At 38.1% G+C, this 25,190-nt stretch overlaps 1 protein-coding gene across 3 annotated transcripts in view; it reads right to left on the bottom strand.

The window, feature by feature from the left end:
• Positions 1–274: 274 nt before the first annotated feature.
• The window catches only part of LOC132557372 (matrix metalloproteinase-2-like), a 43,116-nt gene continuing 18,200 nt past the window's right edge, over positions 275–25,190 (bottom strand). For all 3 annotated transcript variants that reach the window (XM_060221867.1, XM_060221866.1, XM_060221864.1), the window contains exons 3-10: positions 22,350–22,624; positions 8,133–8,314; positions 6,070–6,168; positions 4,549–4,707; positions 4,142–4,371; positions 3,762–3,906; positions 3,264–3,536; positions 275–3,017 (exon numbers count right to left, since the gene is read on the bottom strand). In XM_060221867.1, coding sequence (XP_060077850.1) covers positions 2,767–3,017; positions 3,264–3,536; positions 3,762–3,906; positions 4,142–4,371; positions 4,549–4,707; positions 6,070–6,168; positions 8,133–8,314; positions 22,350–22,624 — 1,614 coding nt within the window. In that variant the 3' untranslated portion in view covers positions 275–2,766. The remainder of the gene's footprint in view (positions 3,018–3,263; positions 3,537–3,761; positions 3,907–4,141; positions 4,372–4,548; positions 4,708–6,069; positions 6,169–8,132; positions 8,315–22,349; positions 22,625–25,190) is intronic.

Here is a 25,190-nt window from a genome sequence, read left to right on the forward strand (position 1 = left end):
CCGGTATCTGGGTTGAATGTAGGCACACTTTCATATGTGTTTTGAAGGACGAAGTTCATCCCCTTCATAATTCCACTTTGATGTGAACAACAGGCTACTTATGACGAACTGTCACGTGACCTGAATGTGATACTGAGCTCACTTCCGTTACATTATCGGAAGTGTTTCTTTTTTTTAATTGGATGTTCATTCTCCATTGTTAGTGTAATAAGCGTTCGGAAGCTTTCGACCTCATACATAAACTCACATTCATCGACCATATCACAGTTGCAAATAACATAGACCAGAATTGTCTTTTATTTGTTTCTCAGCATACAGCAACAACAACAACGCTCAGCTTAAACATTCAAACAAACAATTCTCAAACACTCAATGAAAAGCTAATTGGCACCAAACGAAATTAACATTATCAATAAATAAAATGCAAACAAAATATGACATGTATTGAGTAAAAATGCTGACATCGGCGAGTAAGGTACTGAGTAACACTATCGGCGGTACTTTATTAAGAGTTATGTTCCTTATCAACAACTCCGGGTAGGAATTATATCAATAATCTCAAATCAGCTATGTTTAATCATTTTTTTCTAAATCCGCAATTACTCGTTGTCGATGAAGTCAATCTTACACTACAAAATGTCGTCTTCAGCTGAGAATATTAATTAAAAACAAAGGAAATTGTTTGAAAAGAGAAAAAAACATGTGATGTATTTTTGTAATGATAAATTGGTATAGAATGAGTCATTAATTTTTTACGACGTATCACTTTCATAAGCGAATCGATATATGGATTAGCTACGAGGAGGCACTACTATAACTAAAGGAGTGACACATTTTTTTCTTACAAAATACATGCAGACTTAGTAATTCTAACATATCATGTTGAAATCACAACCGTTTGTGTTTATGAAAATAATGATTATCATGACAATGGCACTGGTTATTACATTTTGCAACAAAATGGCAAGACTTTGTGAGGAAGTAAAGACGTGTATCAAATATAAACGATACATGAATGGGGTTATATATTAGGGCTGGGACTAGGGGACAGGGACTGGGGGACGGGGACTATAGATACAGACTATGCTACAAAGGCAGTAGTGAGGGAGGGAGGGAGACTCGTGGTCATGCGCAGAACCTAATCTGGTTTAATGATGGTTGCGAGGATCGCGATGTGAAAAGGTGAAAGGTCACCATTACAGATTGTTGGAGGTGACTGGAATGAATAAACACGTGCACACTTGTAAGTGACGTCAGAGCGTACGTGTATTAACTGTAGGTTACATAGCCACGGGAGAAGCAATCTGCGTGCGCTCTACTATATCCGAGTCCTAGAACTACGTAAGGGAAGTGGTGCTAAGACTAACGATATCAAGTTTTTTATTGACAACATTGCATAGTGCAGGGTAATCACAACACCTGGTCCGACTGTTATAGCACAAGCATTAATGTTTACATGGTGCATCTTGTTCGGATAAAAGGAGTCTACGAAATGTAAGTTGAAACCGTTATTTTTGTTTCGAAAAGAATCTTATACATTACTTAAATATCTCTATACAGAACCTCGACACCAGTCCAGTCCGAACAATGACACTATCAAACAATGACATGTGTCCAAAGCTGACACTTTTACCGGGTTTTTATTGACGACAACAATTGCCTTGACAGAATATGAATAACTGTCCATAACGGACCTAAGGACAGATGGCTGTATCCAAAAATGACAACTGTCCAAAACGGATCCAATGACACATGTCGAAACTGAACGACACCTGTCAACAGCAGACCTAATGACACATATCAATACTGAACCACACTCGTCCACAACAAACCTACTGACACATGTCAATATCGATCATTGGTACCAGTCTATAAGGGACCTAAAGACACATGTCAATACCGTTCATTGGTACCGGTCTATAAGGGACCTAATGACACGTGTCAATGTCGTACAACGACACCTGTCCATTACGGATCTACTGACAAAGGACGATACTGAATGGCACCTGTCCATAACGGACCTGGTGTCACATATCAACACTGTGTAATGTCACGTGTCTGTAATGGACCTTATGACACATGTCATTACCCTACAAAGTTACTTGTCAACACCGGACAAAGCCTCCTGTCCCTTATGGACAGCGACACCTGTTGTACTATCTGGGTATCGTGCGTACATGGATGCTCCACACTTGGATGAATGATTAGTATAGTTATGAGATGTGAGAGTAGTGCGTTCTATAAACCCCTCTAGTTATAACAATGATTTTAAATCATGTAAATATTTAGACCACCCAAGATGTCTGCGAACAACGCCATAGTTAACAATTCGATCCGATTTTTTTTTTTTTCATTTATATTATCTTACAAGTCATTCTCCATACTCAATTCTATAGCTACCGATAATTAAATGTCTTATATTCGTGTTTTAGTATGTCATATCTGTAACTGGCAGTGTCTGTGTTGTCTTCTGACACATAAATGACACCAATATTGCTAACTTAAGGTGTTATGTGAGGATACTTCTATACCAAAATCTTCTGTATGGGACAGGAAAACCCAGTCGCCATAAGCAAGCTTACACAACCTGTGTTCATATCCAGCTCTATAGAATACAAAAATATTTGCATACCAACACAAATTGATACTTTGTATCAAAACAATCCTGCATGTTGGGTGCCGGATTTTCACTTCACATCTAATGTAAGCCAGACGACTTTTTCATATTTTCAGATTTGATCATCTTATGAATACTAAAGCTTTTGTTTATCGCCCGAGGAAGGATAAACATACACATATCACAGTGGTAAATAGTCCAGTGGCGACCCTGTTGGCTGTATTTCCGGTGTGCTCTTCCGCGTTTCCATATCTGGTGATTTCGGCCACCCGTGTTTTGCAGCCCCACCAGTGGTCACGTATTGCCTTCGGGTACCCATGCTTCACGCGCATTTTATCGTCATAGAACAAGTAAAACTTGTCGTCCTTAAAGAAGTAGGTTTTCGCTTTGTCTTTAGGACCTACGAGAAAAAGACACATGTTTTCATTTAATATCATGTACTCTGGCAGAGAATAAACTTTTACATAACAATAACAGAATAAAAATAAATGAAAATAATTGTATGTTATGTTATATCTTTTTCATTAATACACGACACCTACTTTTTTTGAACGAAAAAAAAAGAAAGAAGAAGAAGAAGAAGAAGAAGGAGGAGGAGGAGGAGGAGGAGGAGGAGGAGGAAGAGAGTTCTGGAGAGATCTAGTACCTGCTTGGTATTGGAATGCCGTGCTAACTGGGACTGGGACGTCCCGCCATATACTCATATCGCGGGGGTAGTCCATCTCAATGTGGTTGTTCTCGAGGTTGAGTTTCCAGTACATATCGCCACTGATCAGGTAGGTTCTGGAATTGTAGCTCCATACAAAGGCTGCATCGATCTTCTTGACGTCAGAAGGAATTCCGAACTCCGTGATTGGGCGTCCTTCCGGTGGGAATCGCGACACGGGTGAGTTGCTGTTGTAAACCCAGTAGCGGTCACCTGGGATGGAAAACAGACAACATGGTAAGCAAAATTCATTCCATTACTCAACGGATAGGCCTGGCATTTTATTTCGCATTATACAAACTGGCTTCTGACAAAAATTTAGCTCCAGTTACTTTCAAGGCCAGATATTACTTAAATGAAAGATAATCAGCATTTAGTCTGTTTTTCATTATAGCATTGAAAATGACCACACGATATCCATTGCTATGGAACACTCACCAATAAAGAAGATGATTTTCTGATCGTTGATTCGCTCAAACACTGCATCTATATGGTCGACTTCGTGAGGAAGACCCATCCAGAAGGAATGTAGACTTATCTTCTCTTGGCTAATCAATCCCTGATCCGTCTGTCGCCAGAAGTACTGTAACAAGAGCTCACGGTAGTGAATGGGGCTTTATAATCTCTACGTTCAAAAGTGACGGGCAAAGGTAATATACAGATAATGTTATTGTTGACATCACGTCATCAGGAGTATGATGTGATTCTACTAGTATACATGTTGATAACTAAAAAAAATAAAACAAATTTCTATAGTTCTGTCCAAAGTAATCCTTGTAACACATATAGACCCTTATTTAGATTGGATAGTTACTCACCTCGCCGATAAATAGGAAGAGTTCTCCCCGGAGCACAGCAATGGCGTCGAATGGCGTGGTACAAGGATCAATATCATCACCCTTGTGAGGAGGGCGTGGCGTCAAGGGCTCGTGCGTTGGAGGTCGAGGGCGAGGGCGAGGTCGAGGACGGGGAACTCGTGGAATGTCGCGTTCCGGAGGACGAGGGGTTGGGTGTCGGTCTTTGGTGGGAGGTAGACGAGTTCTGGCTCCTGTTATATAAAATAAAATCTATTTAACAAAAGCGCCAATCAAACAGTTCTCATTTCCACAAACTGCTTATCCACTGAAATCGATGGTTTTGTATCAAATAGTCACTCCATATCTATAAGCTGTGTGTTATTTTAGGATAAGTTTGATTGTCACGTGAACAATGTACTTATACTGACCGTAAAGTGTCTGTATACCAATGACGTCATCAGGCGGAAGCTGGAAGTCTGCCTGATAGCCCTGGTACCAAGGATACATGAGGGCCCCGGGCTCGTTACTGTGCCCCAGTCCAAGGGCGTGTCCGAATTCGTGGGCGGCAACCATAAATAAATCCACTCCTGGCGAGGGAAGCACAAGTGTTAGTGGTAACAACAAGTTCTTTAAAGAAGATGAAAATAAATGTTTTATTGATGAAATAGAATACAAAGCATAACAAGACAGCTACATCCAAGTTCTAATAGTTGAAGGAGTGAAATAGGCTTTATTTTAGTTCTTTCCTTAACATCTTTGTTGATAGGTGTCGTTCATGGAGGGTATGCTTTGATAGGTGTCGTTCATGGAGGGAATGCTTTGATAGGTATCGTTCGTGGAGGTTATGCTTTGATAGGTGTCGTTCGTGGAGGGAATTCTTTAATAGGTGTCTTTTGTCGAGGGTATGCTTTGATAGGTGTCGTTCGTGGAGGGAATGCTTTGATAGGTGTCGTTCGTGGAGGTATGCTTTGATAGGTGTCGTTCATGGAGGGAATGCTTTGATAGGTGTCGTTCGTGGAGGGTATGCTTTAATATGTGTCTTTTGTCGAGGGTATGCTTTGATAGGTGTCGTTCGTGGAGGGAATGCTTTGATAGGTGTCGTTCGTGGAGGTATGCTTTGATAGGTGTCGTTCATGGAGGGAATGCTTTGATAGGTGTCGTTCGTGGAGGGTATGCTTTTATAGGTGTCTTTTGTCGAGGGTATGCTTTGATAGGTGTCGTTCATGGAGGGTATGCTTTGATAGGTGTCATTCATGGAGGGTATGTTTTGATAGGTGTCATTCATGGAGGGTATGTTTTGATAGGTGTCGTTCATGGAGGGTATGTTTTGATAGGTGTCATTCATGGAGGGTATGTTTTGATAGGTGTCGTTCATGGAGGGTATGTTTTGATAGGTGTCATTCATGGAGGGTATGTTTTGATAGGTGTCGTTCATGGAGGGTATGCTTTCGACTGTTATAGGAAATCTAATCCAATAAGAATTTAAAGATCCTGTCAGATCAAATGTGTGATCGATGTTATCTAACATGGATTAGAACACAAGTCAACATATTATGACAACACCTCACTTTAGTCAGCACATCCCATCCTCACAGCACGTCAACACAACATCACAAAATCACATAAGTCAACATCTCACTCAGACACTTCTCCCCAAAAGTCGGCACGTTAACACAGCCCTACCCCTCCAAATAAGCGGAAACGCCAGTACTGAACCTAGTCCACAATGAATTACAATATCGCTAACCCACTCCCACCAACAACCCTCATAAATCCATCCTAACCATCATCTCTATACCACAGTATCACAGCGCCGCACCCAAAAGCCTTCTTATAAAAAAACCGCAAACCCAGCCCCTTACTACAATCCTCTCCCAGTGACGTCTATCAATTAGAAAAAAAAACCAGCCATCTTAAATTATGTCGTGTATGTATTGTCGCCATTTTACCTTCTTCCTGAGAGTTATAGGTCCAGTGTTCGTCATCATCAAAATGTGTGTCGCCTCCTTTATCTGCTCCTGGATAGAACGCATGAGCCAGGATCAACCCTGTAGAGAGAGGGCAGTTATTCTTTTATCAAATGACGATGAAACTACGGTAATGAAAAAGGATGTAATTTATATTTACCAAATGAGAATGAAGCAAATTTGATGCACTACAAATAAATTATGTAAATCACATACTTTTCGTGAGGGGATTGTATTTCGCGTTTAATTGCGAGCAGCAACATTCGCAAATTCAAATCCATCGCGAGTATAATTATGATGATGTTGATCGTAAATAAATGATTTTTTTATGTAGTGTGATACCTGCGAAATCATATATTCCCGAATAAGACAGTCACCTACCATTCGCGAAATTATATATCCTCTAAAATAAAGTGAGTTACAGTATATAACCGTAGTAAGCTAAATAATTATCGTGTTAATTATGAGTATGTCGTTGTTAGGTGAACATCCCTACTGGTTATTTTCAGTGCAACAGTTTAAAGTAAAGAAGCGAAATTGTAATGACAGCGCTAGCGAGGTGATTCTTGCATGTTTACCAATATTTACGTCGATAATGTTCCTTTCATTTTTTCATTTGATTGATAACATTAAGATTGAGTACAACGTATATAGCATTTCTTGTCTTCCATTTTAAATAATAAACTTTGTGATCGTTAGGAGTATGATAAAGAGGATAAAACTTGTTGGAAAGACACGACCGAGCCAACACAAAGATGGCGAAACGCCAGCTGCTGACTTTGTAGTACAGCGAGGTCAAGGTAGCCTCCTTATGTCGCTTAGGCTCTAATAAAACAGTTGTCTCCAGTTGACACTGTAACACGTGTCGCATAAGATCATCATAAAATTTTTAGTTTTATTGTATTTTATTTCTAAAGAATGTCGTTGAAATCTCTTCACGTGATGCAGAACTGAAACATATGTGGTTACCAAGGGGATTAGGGAGTGAAAAAGAAATACCTGATTATATTAATGTAATAATGTTGAGGGCATTTGGCAATGAAAAATTCACGCGAGTGTTCTCCCATATGGCGAAAATATATGTAGGTAACAGGTAAAGGCTTTGGGAGATCTCGGGCTGCCGCATTTCCATCAACAGCTGATCTGTTGGTAGTGCATCAACCCTCATCCTCCCAGCTTCCCCCTTACAGCTACATTGGACGCCTCTTTGGCACAAATCCAAGACACTGTCATGTTAATTCCCAATAAAAAGTTAATAGTACTATTTCCTCTGCATGTCTGTTTCAGTTTGCACGTCCGAGACCGACACTTTCTTTAACGTATTTAAAGTAAACATCAAAAGAAATACTTTTAACAGATACTTTTCAAATCTGGATTACTTTTCGAGTTTGAACCAAATATTTTCAGAACCAGACGCAACAAAAGATGAAAGTTAATGAAGTTTGAAAACAACGGTATATTTTGTGTAGTGGTTGGTTTCCTGTGCTTTGGTAGCCATTACACTATCTGTGCTACATCGTCTCCTTTCTATCTTCAATATCATTTGTACTTTTAGAGTCTATCATATTGCCGTGGTAATGCATGATGTCTTGTCATGCACATCCAACAGACAGTGGGAGGGGGCGTAGAGGAGAGGTCGTGACCCCGAGTCATTTGTCAGTGTATGAATGCCGGAAAGTCGTGCACAAAATATATGTGAATCCTTCCTTCGGCGATAATCAACTGTACTACAGCGAGTAGCAACAAAACAGATGTTAAGAGATATCAGCAACTTTTGCCTGAAACCCATTTCATGGTAAACATTAAAGCGGTGATATGGTTGTATAGTCTACTTTATATATCATAAGCAAGTAAGAGGTTTTAATCAGTAGGCAAAGCTCTCTCGACGTATATATCTTTTTAAGACAAAAGTTCCTAACTCTCCATACCGGTATGGCATGTCTTTTTTAACAGTCTGGCCCATTTGCCATATCGATGTAATGTTAACAATTTATACTGAGATGAAACTATAATGATGAATTCACGACTGCAATGTATTTATTTACCTTTCCCGTCAAAAGGGTAGCCATCTTTATGATAACCGTTGGCGAATTTGATCATGATATCCGCCACTCCACTCGGACGCTCCGTGAACGTGAGGTCAGTGACATCACTCCACACTTGGAATCCCTCGCTTATCGCTTGTCGTACTTCCTTCATTTGCATGTCAGGCGTGTAATTAAGTATTCTACAAAAAATAAGGGGAGAAATTATGAAACAACACTCACAACATCAAACCAGACCTTAACGAATTCATCAAGAATGAAAACGATGAACAAATATTGCCTCGTGATAATAGAGAGATGACACGAGATTTGTGGAAATTTAGTATTCGTGTGAAACAGATTCTGAAATGCATATTAGTGAAATAACTCCATATTGAAAGAATCATTTAATGAGTGGCGAATATAACAAAAGTAAGGGATGTGATTGATCAAGTGTTGTGTTGTGTTAGACTATCAATATTATTTTTGGCGAATCACTAGAATAAATTAAAGACTGAAAAAATGTGACATCACAATGTTACATGATGACGTCATAATGATAAAGTGGTATTTACATTTATGGAAGTAGAGGCTTTATCTCCAATTAATTGATACACACGGAGAGAAATCAATAAAAACATAGACTATACATGTATTAAATTGTCCCTTAGAAATACATTTTCTATTCTTCTATTTTGCATTGATGTGACACCAGTCTCCTCGCATTCGTGTTTTTACATGTGCATGCGTACATGCGTTCTGGTCTCTGGGGTCCTCGTTTGACAGAACACACCAGACACTACTCGTTAAACAGTCTTGGCACATTTTCAAACGTTATGAAATATATGTCACTCGATTCAGTGAAACAGTATGCCCCAGTCGTTCCGTTTCCGCATTAAAATATCAAATAGAGTGTTCCACTCCACTGTGGTGTGTAATCTGCTGATTTGACAGAAACTAATGTGGAAATATTTCAATCAACATTTTAAAACTGACATCTGCTTATTACAGCGGAATGTTAAGTAGCCGGTGTCAATAACACTAGAATTTAAGTATCATTTATCTGTACAGGACCACAAGTAAAAAGAATGTCCTTGATATAAAATCTAGTTGACAATCTTTGGCTCGTAAAATTGAGTTCTGAGGAAACACATCTACTGATCAATTTTGATAAACCACACATCGACATCGCAACAAAAAGATACTCTACACCAGAAGAAAAAAGTCCACAGAAAAAAAAAGACACATACAGGTTTGCCATCAAACAGACGTGGAATAACTTAGTACCGTGGATCAGAATAGGCTTCTCAGTCGTACGCGTAATGTCTGCGGGTAAAGACTTGTCAAGTCCCTGTGTGTGAACACATGTATCTCTCATAAACTTAATTGAAGACACTTTCTCAGGGACGAACTCGTAATATGTATTACAAAACCTAATTACGGCACTAAAGGAAACTAGCTAACATTATAATTAACATCTTCGTCCCCCCTCCAACTACTGAATTAAGAAAATTGCTTAATCGTGGCCTAAAACAGACCCTCCTATGCTGATTTTGAAATCACCATTAGACAACTTCTTTTGTCATTTCATTATCATTGTAATTCTAGTTCACGAGCTGACGTCATTAATGAAAATATTTAATGTCAACTAGTCCCTTAACTTCACTCACTACGGTCTACGCTTAGTAAGGCCTCTATACGTTATCGGCCTGCATCTAACTTATCATATACCGTCTGAAAGAGTGAAACGAAGGGGAAGTAACTCTCTATACAGCTTATCGTTTTACCGTCTGATAGAGTGAAACGAAAGGAAGTAACTCTCTATACAGCTTATCTTCTACCGTCTGATAGAGTGGAACGAAGGGAAGTAACTCTCTATCCAGCTTATCTTTTACCGTCCGATGGAGTGAAACCGAAGGAAGTGACTCTGTGGGATAAGAATGACCTCTATTGGGAAAAATTTGAAGTACTTTAGTCTGATTGTTAACTATCCATGTCATTCACAGCAAATTGTTAAATTGTTTTGTATATACCATTGTCAGCTATCACCATGATATCACTGTATTTTCAAATTTCCGAGACGTGACAGCAGATTAAAATTCTGGTCGGAATGTTCGTTTGGTGTGTTTGAGATTTTATGTCCGCGTATGATATAAAGACTGTATTGGCGGATACAAAGGAGCGTTCTCGGGAGACTTTATGGTAGATGTACACTGAATTGCCATCATCTCTGCACAGCAGCACTACATCCCATGCATCCGTTGTAACAAAAATTGTCAAATATGCCTACCCCACCATCCCTTTTTGCAATGTGTTTAGGCTTATAACTAGATATACTAGAAAAGTTTTTCTTATAGTAATATGTTATGCTATTTTAGGCAGAGTATTTGCTTAGTAAGGTACTTCTGATACACGCGAAAGAGGAACCGGAAAACAACAAGGGACGCAACTCTAACCATTACTGACTAGCTTATGACGTATGTCGACTATGTGTCTATTACTAATACTGTGCCTGAGTTAGATCCTCATCTAACTTAACATCAAGTATTTTTTGGTATTTCGTTTGTATGACTATCACAACTTCTCAAAACGTGGTTGTAAAACGATCGTTTTATTAAAAATATCTGACATTGTAATCACGATGTCCTTGTCCTTACTACATCAATGATAATTAATCAATTTTAATTGCTTATCTCAAAAGATTCCTCCTCCTTTACTGGAAAAACCAAACCCCACCCTTTAGTAGAAAATCTAGCATTGACTGATTCATCAGTGTCAAAACTCTGTCACTCATTGCTTTTGACTTCAGAACACGTGCGACAATTCCGACCTCTGAGATATAGTATTACCAAATTACTCTGCTAAGGAGTCACTACAGATGTTTACGTTTCTCAGTATCCGTTTAACACTACAGAAACACTTTTCATTTAAATTGCATGCAGAAGAGAAAAAAATCAGGAATATGTAACTGGTTTAGCTACAGATAGGATTTTCTGTAAATATACACAATCCAAACCCTGCATATCAGATCACATGCAACGCACGTGAGTCATGACTGGAAAAAGTAAGTATGACTAAAGCCCGCCACGTCGATAGTATAATGGCCGCTACCCTCAGCTTCCACAGCCGTCGTCAGGGTAATCAAATAGCTGTCCAATCACAACCGTGGACAACTACGTCAACCACCTGGTCGTATTGCACTTCTAAAAGAAGACTTGATACTCAAACACATGTCACCACGGCCGTTAGTAATAGTGTTTGTTCATGCTGTGAATTTCACGCTGTCGCGCCTTTCAATCCGGTCAAAGTCGATATTCGAAATATGATTTATTTCAATAACAATGATATTTCGGGTGTATTCACAGCTAACAAAGTAGAAAACGGGATTGACATAAACATCAGCTGCGGTAAACACTTGATGTGAAGGCGATAGGGTGCGAAATTATTCAGTGCTGAGTATAAAATGTTTTAAACCACAAATATTCCGTAAAGTCTGCGGTTTGTCTCGCGATCAGGCTTGTCTTGTTCTACACGCATATCACCTACTTAGACAAATAGCACGTACATTATTTGTCTTCATACGTCTTCTAAATCGGAAACAGCGCAAGTGCACACGCCCTGTAGTGCCGAAACTGTTACCCGATATGTAGATTTATATGGAATAACCCATAACCCGAGTTGTATTGAATAACCCTTAGTCCGAGTTATATGGAATAACCCTTAGCCCGAGTTGTATTAAATTACCCTTAGACTGTGTTAAATTGAATAACCTTGAGCCCGAGTTAAATTGAATAACCCTTAGCCACAGTTAGTTTGAATAACCCTTAGCCCGAGTTAAATTGAATAACCCTTAGCCAGTTAGTTTGAATAACCCTTAGCCACAAATACATTGAATAACCCTTAGCCCGAGTTAAATTTGATAGCCCTTGGCCAGTTAGTTTGAATAACCCTTAGCCACAGTTACATTGAATAACCCTTAGCCCAAGTTATATTTAATAACCCTTAGCCACAGTTACATTGAATAACCCTTAGCCCGAGTTAAATTTGATAGCCCTTAGCCCGACTTAAATTGAATAACCCTTAGCCTGAGTTATACTGAACAACCCTTAGTCTGAGTTATGTTGAACCCTTAGCCTGAATTTAATCATCCGCTCAAAACAGTTCTGCATTTGATATTTGGAAATCAGTAAAGATTAAATATATTTAACCGTTCATTTTTTTTCAAAGGACAACCGAATGATTAATCTACAAAACGGGAGTTATTTTTTTCTCGGAGTGTGACGTCATGTCTGAAATTGTGCTCATTAAGTGTATCACCGACTCCATCTAAAACACAGATTTTTCGGTCTTACATACTGGCTACATACTGTATACTGTATTAATTACAATGACACGTTATAATTAAGTAGATATAAGTAAATGTCTTTTTGAATGATGAATAACATCAATAATAATTAATGAAATCAAGGACTGGTTGATTATCAGTAATTACCATTTTTCCGCATTAACGTGTGTTGAAAGGGCAGCCCATTACAACTGGCAATAATAGCCAATGAAAATGTTTTATCATGTCCGTAACGTGACGTTCTACAATTAACCACAAGTTTTATTCAAGTGTCCCGAAACGCGACCATCAATATAACAACGACTTACAAGGACTTTGTAAAATTATTAATATCATCTTTCATTTGCAAATTTGATCTCCGAACGATCTGCGTGTTTTTTTTTAATTGTTGTCCTACAAGTCTCCTTACGATTAAATACACTACTACATTTTTCAGTAATTTAGTTATTTATTTGACATGCACAATGGCTGATCTTTCGGTCATTCAACAGACGAGGAGACAAAGAATACAGCCCGATTAAAAGCGGTGATGGTATAATGAAGATAAATATTGCGGATAAACCCGTATTCACCCCGAAAAATGGATGATAACCCTGTGTACGATGAACAGCAGGTCGTACTGTAATGACGAAATCCCATTAAATCTCTGTAAACTATTGTAAGTTATCTTTTCAGCAGCTTCACACGTTGTGAAGTAAATCGATAACGATCTTATAGCCTGGGTTTTCTGGCTCTGAATCTTAGATTCTCATATCAGAGATGACGACTTTGGAAAAACCCAGAAGATTATCAGAGCAAAAAAATATGGTACGTCTGTTTGAGATAATCAGAAATTGGCAAAATCTCTCAGTGTCTGTGATTTCAGTCTATCTGAAGTCGGGTAATCAGACCTTGATTCAGTGTGATTTGAATTTATAAATTGGCGAGGTCACGCTTGACTGGCGATGGTACAAGAGTCACGGTTAGAGTTCGTCTAACAACACCGTATCTGTTAGGTTGAAACAGAGACGTATATATGTGTTATATATGTCTCTGGTTAAAATCTGTAACTAATCACACACTTTTCCATTGTTTTAATTATCAACTGAAGGCACAAAGCTGAAAATATCGAATAAAACATGATAATATGAAAATTTGCCAAGTTAATTTGACTTGAAACAATGCTGTCCCGACACTGTCGATCTAACCTGATAAAAACACTAAAGCTGATTCAGCGGGTGAGTCAGACACAGGGTACCCGGTCTCGTGGGTACTTGTGAATGGAGGGGAGGATGATGACTGATGAGGCATACAGAGTGATTAGCAGACAAAGAAAGGGATGTCAGTAACCTTGCCTGATCTATCTCCGTCTGACGCTAGGCTGATGATGGATAGAATCTGACAGTAAAGGTCTTACACAGTTTATTTACAAAACTGAAGCAGGAACGTATATCAATGGCAAACTTGGCACGTATTAATTATCGCTCTATTTCATAATTAATTGTTTACAGTGTGTTCATATCAAAAAGTCTCGTTATCACTCGTGATATATTGTTATGACAAACACTGGGATTTCATAATATTATCTTGTTGTAAAACTCGGAGACGTATATGTAAGCTTGTCAAAGTAAAACGTAAATTTGTCTATAATCACACAAAAGGTCATGCATTCCCTCGTGGAGGGTCTATGTATCCGGGAGATCCCATACCAGATTGAAATGTGAAATTGAACAAACTGACAAAATAAGATAGATAAATAAATAAATAAATAAAATCATGAAGTTCTTTTTTGTTAAAGTCTTCCGTTTTATTCCCCGGAGTTAAATGTCTGTTTTGTTTTACACCGTATTAAATATTCCTGTAACAAAGTTTGAAATATGTATCTTTGGCATCGGTGACCCGTGCTTCCTGGTGCGGGTTTATAGTCAGGATCGGTTCCAGAATTCTGATATTATCAAATTATAACGACAAAAATAGCATTTACATGTAATTGCTGTTCGTGATGCGGTCCTTTTGTGATATATTGTAAACCAAGAAGCAGCCAATTTTCTTTCTCGGGGATTGTTATAGACGCTTGACACAAAACATCTGTTCTTCTTTCGAGCCAATTTGTATCATAGAACATATGTGTATATTATGTATATATTTTACATGTACCGTATTGCTCTCATCATAAAATATATAGGTATATATTGAGTTTTGAAATTGGATGGCGCCATATATTCCCCTGAAGCGTCTGAAGGTCGAACGTTTGACCTGGAACTATATTTTATTATACCTACCGGCGGAAGGCCACGTGTGTGGGTGTGCTCTGTGATACGTCACAGATGCTGATGACAGAGTACGTGTTCCTCCGCCAATGTGTCCTGGTCCACGATACATAAAGCTTTGGCAAGACTTTAATGGGACAGAACGTCGAACGTGCTTAACAAAGACAGGACATCGGTCTGTACCTTAATTTTTATCGACCGGAAGTGTATGGTGCTGACCTGCAACTGGTTTTTTTTACCACAACGAACAATGACCTTACTAATTGCGTCGACAGTTTCAGATAAGTACAAACAATGATCATTGACTTATCTTGACATACCAGCTAAGACTCGTTATAACGTTAATTCCTTGGACAATAACAATCTCGACGACATCATATTTGGAACTGACGCACGTGCTTGTTTCTTTTGTTCTGTCCATACCAGTTATTTTGTGGAGAACATCTGATACGGCTCGATTGTTATCGATGACGTGAGAGTTGTCCTGCAACTTACGATCCCTATCTGTTTGGAGGACAATAAATCACTGCTGCCCAATGTACAGTTTAAACGGAACTATAACGCCTCTTATCCTTAACACTTTGTGAAGCGTATAATGTCAGGAACTGAAGACTTGGTTCCCTATTCATTTACTGCCGTCTATAATTAGATGAAGAAAAACAACAGCCTTCTAGACGATTCATAAAACCGATCGTAAGTACACATGGGTAACCCTGATCTCAATGAGCCCTTCGCCCTCTTACACGCACTTGGCGGGTCATGGGAAAGTGCACCAGCGAACAGAGCTGACTGGATTAACGTCAAACAGTCATCTACGATGCCGAGAGCTTTAGAACAAAACGTATCATATATATATTATATATATATATATTAATAAATTTTAGAAAATGTCAAAACAGTAAGCTCGGATATATATACTGTTGAACATGGTTTTTATGGTTGAACCTCGTTTAACCTGATGTTTCCAAAATTCTTTGTTGTTTATATCACAGAATCTGGCAGTAACGGAATTTCTTTGTGGAATGTTAGCTAAAGGATAGTCTTCATGTGCAACACGTGGCTAACTCCATATCACATGCAGTGTTTTTTTCCCCCGAAACCAAATAGTATTCTCAACACCGAATGCAATTTATTTGCGTTTCAGTTTGAAAGTCCATTCATATATTCATTTGGCATGTCGAGAAAATCGAGGTAAAATTTTCTTGCTACAGTATTTAATTTTTGCGATTAGCCCAACGCATGTATTTATTGGTTTACAAAAGAGAACACTATCGACGTACCGGAAGTCAAGAGCTGCACTAGTAGAATTTGAACGCAAGAATAGGGTAGGAAAACTCTACAGAGGCGTTTGTACGGAAATACAGCAGACATATATTGATTTTCGATTTTTCTATTTGTTTCCCTTTTTAAACCACTCCTAAAACTACAGTACGTTATGTTAACACTGGTGTGTTCTGGCTAGATGCGAGATTAATCGGTCAACACCACCAAAGGACGATCTGATGAATAGCCATCATTCTGACAAACGCGAAAAACGGTGCCACCGAACAGGAAAGGCCCGGACTACCTGTGTACACATGACTGCAAAACACTCCATGACATTGGCAACAACAGACAAGGGTGTGGTTATAATAAACGGATTTTCCTTATTTTGTTTTAGTTCGACAATCCTGCGCTGCACACCAATGTAGAAATATTATATACGTAAATTCACAATTTGTATCATTTTTTATTCCCTCCTGAAACTCTTACGAGCTTAGAGAATTCAGTCATTCCAATAAGATATAAGCTTCTAAGCTTCTTCCAGCTGAGAAAGTTAGAGGAGGAAATCTAATCAACACCTATGTGTAACAGCGTCAGACTAACGAACAAGGGGGTCAGGGTTCGATCATTTGCGGACACCAAGAAAAATTACCAAATTTCTTACAAGGTACAGATCTTAGACAGCACCCACGAAATATTTGCCTAGTTATATTTGATTTAATGTCTGAAAGAGGTAGGTCTCGCTGTGTAGATTCAAGACAGTCCAAATAGAGGAATATCACATTTTGTCCGGGGAGAAATTCGGCAGAGAAATTTACAAGTAAAGCAGTTGTCACGGGTTCAATAACTTGCAGGGACGTTGATGACCCATTTCCTTTGCTACAGCAGGGCTTATTTTGGGACCTAGAAAATCAAAAGTCGCTGACATGCCTGTATAAGGGGAGCATACCATGTATGAAACTGCTACCTACTGACTTGGCAAGCGTTTATGTCAATTTTCAGGTCAACTATGTGACATAAGTTCGATTTTTGGCGGAGACATTAGATATAATTATCTCTATTTAATATTCATGAAGCGTGATAGAGTCAAGATATCGTGTTCATAACACACGACATTCCTCTATATGTATTATGAAACATGCGAACAAAAGTCTTTCACAAAACCAATAGTATATGTATCAAAGTTTGTACAATATTCATGTATAATATCCAGACAGACTGACGTCTCTGGGTTAGAAATTATTGACGAATAGATTTGATGTATACATAATGTTATGATTTGCTATACGGTACCCTAAAACAGGAAAACAATAGCTTACTCTCGTATTCGAGATGAAATGGAGTAGGTCTTTGTTCTATACACGAGTTCTTTTGTTATAAGAAGTTAAACAGTTTACGAGGACTGTAACAACATATCAGCAACTTTTCAAGTTACTTTGTAGGAGCTAGTAATTAAGGATATAAAAGCTGATTTTCTTTTTAAGATATCTGTATATATAATTGCGTTTCGGATACAATCAATGTTTAAAGATCTACAAAGATAGAGCGGTATTCTTTGTACTGTGTCGTGAATTCTCTCATATATTTAAACAATAGAATTTGTTGTTAAAAACAAAATACTTAAAAGAGGCATTTTTTACGAAAAATGCTTGTTGCTTATTTTCATCACATGCAAGATCTGTTATGCATTTAATGAAACATTAAGTTTGTAACCATGTGAACAGCCTATCCTTGTAACTTAGCAACGAATGGCACGATGACGTTATGAACAAGCGGTAAAAAGCGATTCATGTAAGCCAAGCTTTTTCTGCCAAATTACCATAAAATGCTGTCAACATAGCGTGTTTTGTGAAGTGTGTTTTGAATAGAATGTCACACTGGTTTCCGTCAACTTTTGTTTAAGTATTAATGTAATACAAATTGGAAATCGGAACTTGATCGGTGACTCATTGACGTCACTATCGGGTTTGATCGGTGTCATCTAAACGTTTGAATGAACATCACCGCGTAATAATGATGATGATACAGAAACACAGGTTAACCTGAAGAATACTCTTCATTATAAAATCTGGGAAAGGTAGTGAAGAGCGTACCATTTATTAGATTTAACTTATTGGTCATTATGTAATGTGAAACTTGAGTCCTCCGAGACACGTGATATGAACCACGTGACCTCGCCATGACGATAAGTACTTCCTTAGATCATTATGTGAGATGTGAGATTAGATAGCGTGCGTGCATCTCGTGTTACACAGGCGAGGGAATGGGAGTTAATACCATAAGTCTAGGCAAAAATATACACGCTGGCCTAGATTTTGAGAAAGTCGAAAAAAACCTTCGTCACAATACCAACGTTGTGCAATATGTAAATAAATATATACGAACATTTATCTACCGAGATTTCTCGATGAAAAGCTTTCACTGAACGGCCTTTTGTAACACATGGAAGTCTCATATGAAAACATGAAAAATAGGAGGCTATGTTGGACCCCAATGAAGGAGCGGACATTCCTAGGCTTGGTTTTCCATTTAACTTCCTACAAATGTGCCTTTACTTCAAACAACATGGCATTGTCTCGTCATGCAATGAATATAAAAATAGCCAAACGTAAAGCTAATGGTGGATTCAAACAGACATGTAAGCATGGATCCGTTCCCTGTTTCTCCTGCTCAAGTCGTTACCTCACCAAGCCAGCACAAGGGAACGGCCAAACGCGGTGTATTATAGTTGATGCTCCAGTAACTGCCACTTCTCGTGTATGAGTACCTTGCTCTTGTCAAAATTTGAACCATATGGTTGTTGTTAAGACCCATGGTGTTCTAAATCTACTCCTAACTCTTCAAAAGTACTCTTAACATGCCCTCGTTCAATATTACTATCGCCTCGAAATTCTAAAATGTTACAGATTAAAAAGACGTTTTTGTTATTTTTATGTGTCTATATAAAACTTCTATATATAGGTACTTGGAGGTACCACACGTGTATCTATATAACGTACTATATAAGCAGTGTATTCAAATCTTCAGAACTAGAACACATGTATATTGTACAATAGATGAAAATGTTAGCTAAAACATACCATACCAATAGAAGTCTCATTAAAACACTCATCATATCACAAGTTAAATTTGATATTACGAGAGAGAGAGAGAGAGAGAGAGAGAGAGAGAGAGAGAGAGAGAGAGAGAGAGAGAGAGAGAGAGAGAGAGAGAGAGAGAGAGAGAGAGAGAGAGAGAGAGAGAGAGAGAGCTGCCACAGACCTAATACCAACATCGGAATGTTACTCAGCATTATAGAACTAATGACGTTACAATGAGAGCAGGGACTCGATCGTGTCAGTAAATCAACATTACTGAACCCAAGCTATTACAAAACAAACGTAACCGAACCATTCCATAGAAACCCTCGTTGTATATATACACACAAAACGTAAGCACATCCTTTGCCAAAGTAAATTACTCCGACATGATATGTACATTGTTTTGTTAATCTTTGCCACTCTACAAACCAAGGCACAATTGTCATTCCATCCAAAACGCTCAACAAAATGGCATTACACCTCCAACAAAACTAAGACATCCCAGGAGATGATGCAAGCATCCGTAGCAATGAAATGTATCGCCAGATCCTAATGCCATTAGGTTACCATGATCAGACATAGATCACAAACATTACCACGTGGCCATAAAAAACCAACAAAAAGAACCACCAGGATTTAAACCACGTGCGTATATTCCATAAAACAAAACAAAAATCCATGGATATGTAACAAAGCATCAGTGACGTAACAATTTTATCTAGTCATACAGTTTGACTATTTCTTGGATCTTCCAGTGACGAGGTGTTTGCTAACTTCCGAGCACGTGCTAATGGCTGCCATGGCCGGTCGTCCGCCCTCATTCATGCAGGTTGTGATGTCAAAATACTACACCACAACCACACAGAACAAGGACAGACAATCCTGGCAATTTGTCAACTCGTCCAATGTCCAGTCGTCCGTATTTTTAACAGGAGTGACACTCGAAATCTACTTACGTACCACAGCCCTACCGTTACACTGATATCGAGGAACTAGAAGAGACATGGCGACTAGTCGACTACAGCACATATCCAGATGTACATATCAAAGTATGAAACCCAACACCCACAGTGGCACCGTAACACAGCCGTCACTGCGGGACTGCAATGCGAAGAAAACTTCAAAACTTTCTCATACCACCACCGCCCGTGTCCCCGATACAGCCCGATTTGGACCAGCTGTTGGTCGAGGCTGGATACGGCCGGTACGACTTCCGTTACCGGGGTCTACCCACCTCGTTAACAGGCGGAATGTGTGTCAAGGAACAGTAGGGAGGAAAACGACCCTTGTGTCACAGGAGTCCATTAAGGGTTTGGGCGCAGTCTTAATTGGAGTGGTATCATTAACGTGCACTAGTTAGGAGACTTGATACAAAGTGTATAGGCACATGGAACGCTTGTTTTATACATAAACATACAGTAAAGGGAGATAAGTTGTTTCTATCGACAAAGGGCAACTAAAAATGTAATTCCAAATTTGAATCACAGAAGATCGAGAACACACTGAAATGCGGAATTAGTCACGTATCGAGTTAATTGGTGCAAATCCCAAATTAAAGACCGGAAATGAAAGTTTGATGGTATTATGTACTTATGTTAACAGACTCAATTAGCAAAGGTCTTCAAGAATGTAAAACTCCAAAAACGTAAACCTACAAGATTTCAAAGTGTGACTGGCTAACTTTCAATATTGAATATTGAATAGGGAAAACTACCATATTAAAATACAAATTTTCACACAAAATTTGTGGTATAATTAACTGTTTATCGATAGAAAAAAAGCATTTATTGTAGAAAAGGGGCGACGTCAATATTTCACCTTGGAGTAGACCTACTGGCATGGTACTTTGACTCGCAGTTTAACCATAAGTAAGCACACATCAAAAATTAAAACGAAGTCGAGAGGAAATGACGTCCATGAAATAGCCTCTCTTAACGCTTTAATGTAGTAATTTTAATTTGATTACTATACGAACTGAAGAATAAACTAAAACATCAGATTGTTACCTGATGGGTCCATTTTACGATAGTTATAAACATGTGTATCCTACTATTTTGTATACCAGTCAAGGATGGATTCCATTTTATCCATCCACCTGTTAACATGACATACAAATGCAATTTCAACGCTTGAAAGCAGCTTATTTCCTACTTTGAAAACCTATTACATAAATAAATGTACTCTGCATGTAAATCAAGTATTCAAAATGCTACACATACAACTGTCGATATTAGCTAAAATTTCAATATTCGTCCATTAAATGATAAAATTTAGCCAAAGTTTGTGCGGGATGATTTGAAAACAGATCGATCACAGCCGGTTTCCAAACAAGGGAACAATGAAGACGTCCCCAATTACTGAAATGATGTATCTGTGCACTGCTCTAAAATTTTAACCACACGAACTGATGTCCATATCTATTCGTTAATGATTAACACACGAGCGTGATTTAAAATACTAACAGACAAAACGAACCGAAGATTTGGTCGAAAATATTAATCCCCTACAAATCTATCATGCTTTACCATACTTATTACAAACGTGCCTCAAAGAAAAAACTTGGCAAAATACGATGGGCGTTGTCGAGTAAGAAGTAAGTACAAGCACGCATTGACCTTGTATTATTACAGTAAAAGAACTAGATTGCAATAGCTTTATAGAATATAATATCAAAAGAAGAATAGATCTGAAAACACAAGTACAAAATATACATATATTATTTGTAGTCACCCCCATCTCCCTCTCTTTTTCACCAATACATCCGTACGTATTACTAACGACCCTCGTGTTGGATTAGCGTCTGTTGCTGGCGACTTGTCAAATCACCTTCGAGCGTGTATGTCAGTGTGCCAGAGGGTTACCAATCATGTTTACTTCCGTAATTCTTTATTGTATAACGAATGTTATTTTCCCCTCTTTGTTTCGTGTATAAGCTTGATTCCCCCTAGCTTCTGTAAATAAACAATTGTTTTACTACGCAAATGTTGACTGGTGTAAAATGCAATATTTACATTTGCACGGCAAAGCATTTGTAAAAACTAACCATAAAAAACAACAGGAAGCCAGCACGTGATCATTGCAACGTCATATTTGTGAGGATGGAACTCGCGACGGTACAACGTCAACATGGCTGTTCGATAGGAAATAAATCACATTTGGTACAACAAAATGCATAATAAAGGTAGAAATATGCATGGAGCTGTCATCGCAAAATATGGTATGTTGGCCTGCATTCATAAAGACCGTAAATGCCAGAACAATACAGTTCATTGTTTATTTGTAAGATCACAACACCACGTACCTGTAAGTTAGATCTTTTTTATCCCACGATGAATGCGATAAGACATAACGTTTCCGGCGTCGTCCATTGTCTTCCGTATACTGATCTTCATCCGGGACACCGCATCGCTTTCTGTTCATCAAAGCAATCGTCCGCAGGTCCACAATTCCAGTCGGACTTAAGTTGCCTTTCCTTTGTAACCTCTTGATGGCGTCTGTGAGATCTTCCTGTGACATCAGGTTCTGTGTCAATTCTGTGCTTGCGCCCTTGAGATATCCATAGCGCTTGAGGTAACTCTGTAAACAATCACGTTACTATTCGTTAGAAAAAAAAACGTGTTAAGTTCAGCCCCTTCATAGGCTTCAAAATTAAGGTCATTAACATCACTGATGAGTCCTAGAAAAAATGAAACAGCTGTATGATGCAGTTTAATTCCTTTTTTTCATTCTCTACGGTATCTAACTCTAAAATTTTATTTAAATGTCGTTCACTTGTATCTTTTGTACATTTTTTAATTAGAACCACACACAGATGAACCCTCGACATTTGGAAACATTTCGAGCCAAGTTAAACATGGACGCGACAAAATAGATAAACATAGCCTTGAAGTCGTCGTTATTACGGATAATAATGAAAACTCTAATGTGTTACGGAAGGCGGAGGCGTATGAGATTCCGGAGAATGTTATTGTTATTTAGCAACTGGATATTGAAGACAAACGAAAACTGGTCTTATATGATGAATAATTCAACATGTATCAGTGTTCTAGGTTGTTTTGAAAAGTACTGATATCTTTTGCTTATTCACAGAGTCAAGATACAGATCAAAGTCCATCGGAAAGTATTTCTGAGGGACACTCTCAGATTCACTTCAGATCAAAGTCCGTCGGATAGTATTTCTGAGGGACTCTCTCAAAGCCACTCCTATTTCGGGGTTCAGATAACAATAGCCTTGAAGATAAATAAAGAAATATAGAACTTGTAATTTAGGTCTCCGTACAGAAGAGACATTTTTCTGAATTATTTCCCTTTAATATGTATAAGCGTTCAGGGTTCAACATTTATATCGGTTCATTGATTTTTTTCAGCGGAATCACTGTATATATTCCTAACACTACCCACTAACAGCTAGTACATAACTAACACGTGTAAATGCTTCTGTGCTCGGGTTGGTTTGTTTAAATTACCATCGTAAGTGTCAAGCCTAGAATAGCCCCTCTTGATAAGATATAGGGGATAGTATAGTTACAAATCCTTCTCTCGACACGATAATATCAAGGACGAAATACAGACCCCCAAGCCATGTCAAGAGATCTGGGAGGGAACGTGATGTTGCAGATCTATTTACTCCCCCGCAGGCACGAAATAGGAATAAAATGGCGGGAGATCTAACACTTGCATCTCGGAATACCTCTGCCGATAACGTTTGTATAAGCTGGAAAGGCGGTCAGGTACCAAACAGTTAGTATGTTAATTAACTGTATATGACTCCAATGAGATTCTATTCAGTTTCGGAATCTGTGTTAGCAATATGTGTGTAATCATCAATCACCACAGTTTATAAAAAAACACTAGTTATTTGTTTAACGTTTTATAAGTGGAAAATTATGCTCGTTTAAAACTCTTTAAAAACTTCAATGTATAAGGATTCCGAACAAACCTCAAAGTATATACAATGAAAAAAAAACGATCTGAGACATATCTGAAAGCAATGCCAAGAGATAGAATATGATAGAGCTTTCAGTTTGATTGAAAACATACGTTATATGTTAAGTAACTTATCAACAACTCCTGGAAGATTTCAACTTTCGGACAGCAGGAGCGTTTGCTTGCCAGGGTAATCTGCCTGCCAGATCAACGGATTTATTCGAAAGTGATACAACATATTTATATCCCATTTGTAATTAGGTCAGTTTTTTAGGTCAGTTTACACAGATTCGACCATGCCAATATGGCAGGTCTTTCCAAGGTAACATGTTTATAGCAGATTTATTTGCTTACGACGAAGTTCTGATGATTTTGTCGGCATCTGTAGCAAATGATACCAGTCGTTAAAGGTTAATCTCAGTGTATGACTATGTTATCTATCAACATCAGTACATCTGTATTATTTTGATAGTATGATGTTGTTAAAAGTCACAATATGAGTTGATAAAAAAAATCACAGCAATTTAATAGTAACATATGTCTCAACAAGGTCACTAAACAAGTACATTTATTCAATACAATATGTATTATTACTTACAAGTATACTGGATAAATTGTACATTACTTATATGTATCAAAAGTAATTATAAGTATGGTAAGAAACCATGAGGAACACCGCCATGGTTACTGATCCATGTGTCCTTTTTACCTGATTTTTTCGTAATTAATTTGTTGACATCATATTTAAGCAATAGTAATTGGTTTATCAAAGAACTTTTATTCTTTCGACTGGCAGTTTTACTTTTACGTCCTATTAAATAACTTGTTCCTCATGGTGGTCGAGGCTTTGATTTTCCTTCTGTTTCCAAGGTCTACACTCCGCGAGGTTCTCCTAATGGGTCTCGATGTTTTCGTTTTTACGAATAAATAGTGACTTGTATTCCGGAAGATTCTTTTTGAAGGTATTCCTACTGTATGTTCATTATAACTTTCTGTTTAATTGTTTAAATCTGTTATAGATTAATTCGCCAGGCGTTAGAATTCTCATATACATACACTTTACAATGATTTCAGGATCTTGTAGCTAAAAAACTAGAAGAAAATAAATTTATCAAAAATAGCCCAAAATTCAATTTTTCTTCAAAGCGAATAAGGGATAGGTAGACATTTATACCGAATAACATGTATATACAAATATTGTAGATTTGAGATAGAA

This window comes from Ylistrum balloti, unplaced genomic scaffold, assembly GCF_031769215.1.
Source record: "Ylistrum balloti isolate Yb309-2 unplaced genomic scaffold, AGI_CSIRO_Ybal_v1 Utg370664, whole genome shotgun sequence".
NCBI lineage: Eukaryota > Metazoa > Mollusca > Bivalvia > Pectinida > Pectinidae > Ylistrum > Ylistrum balloti.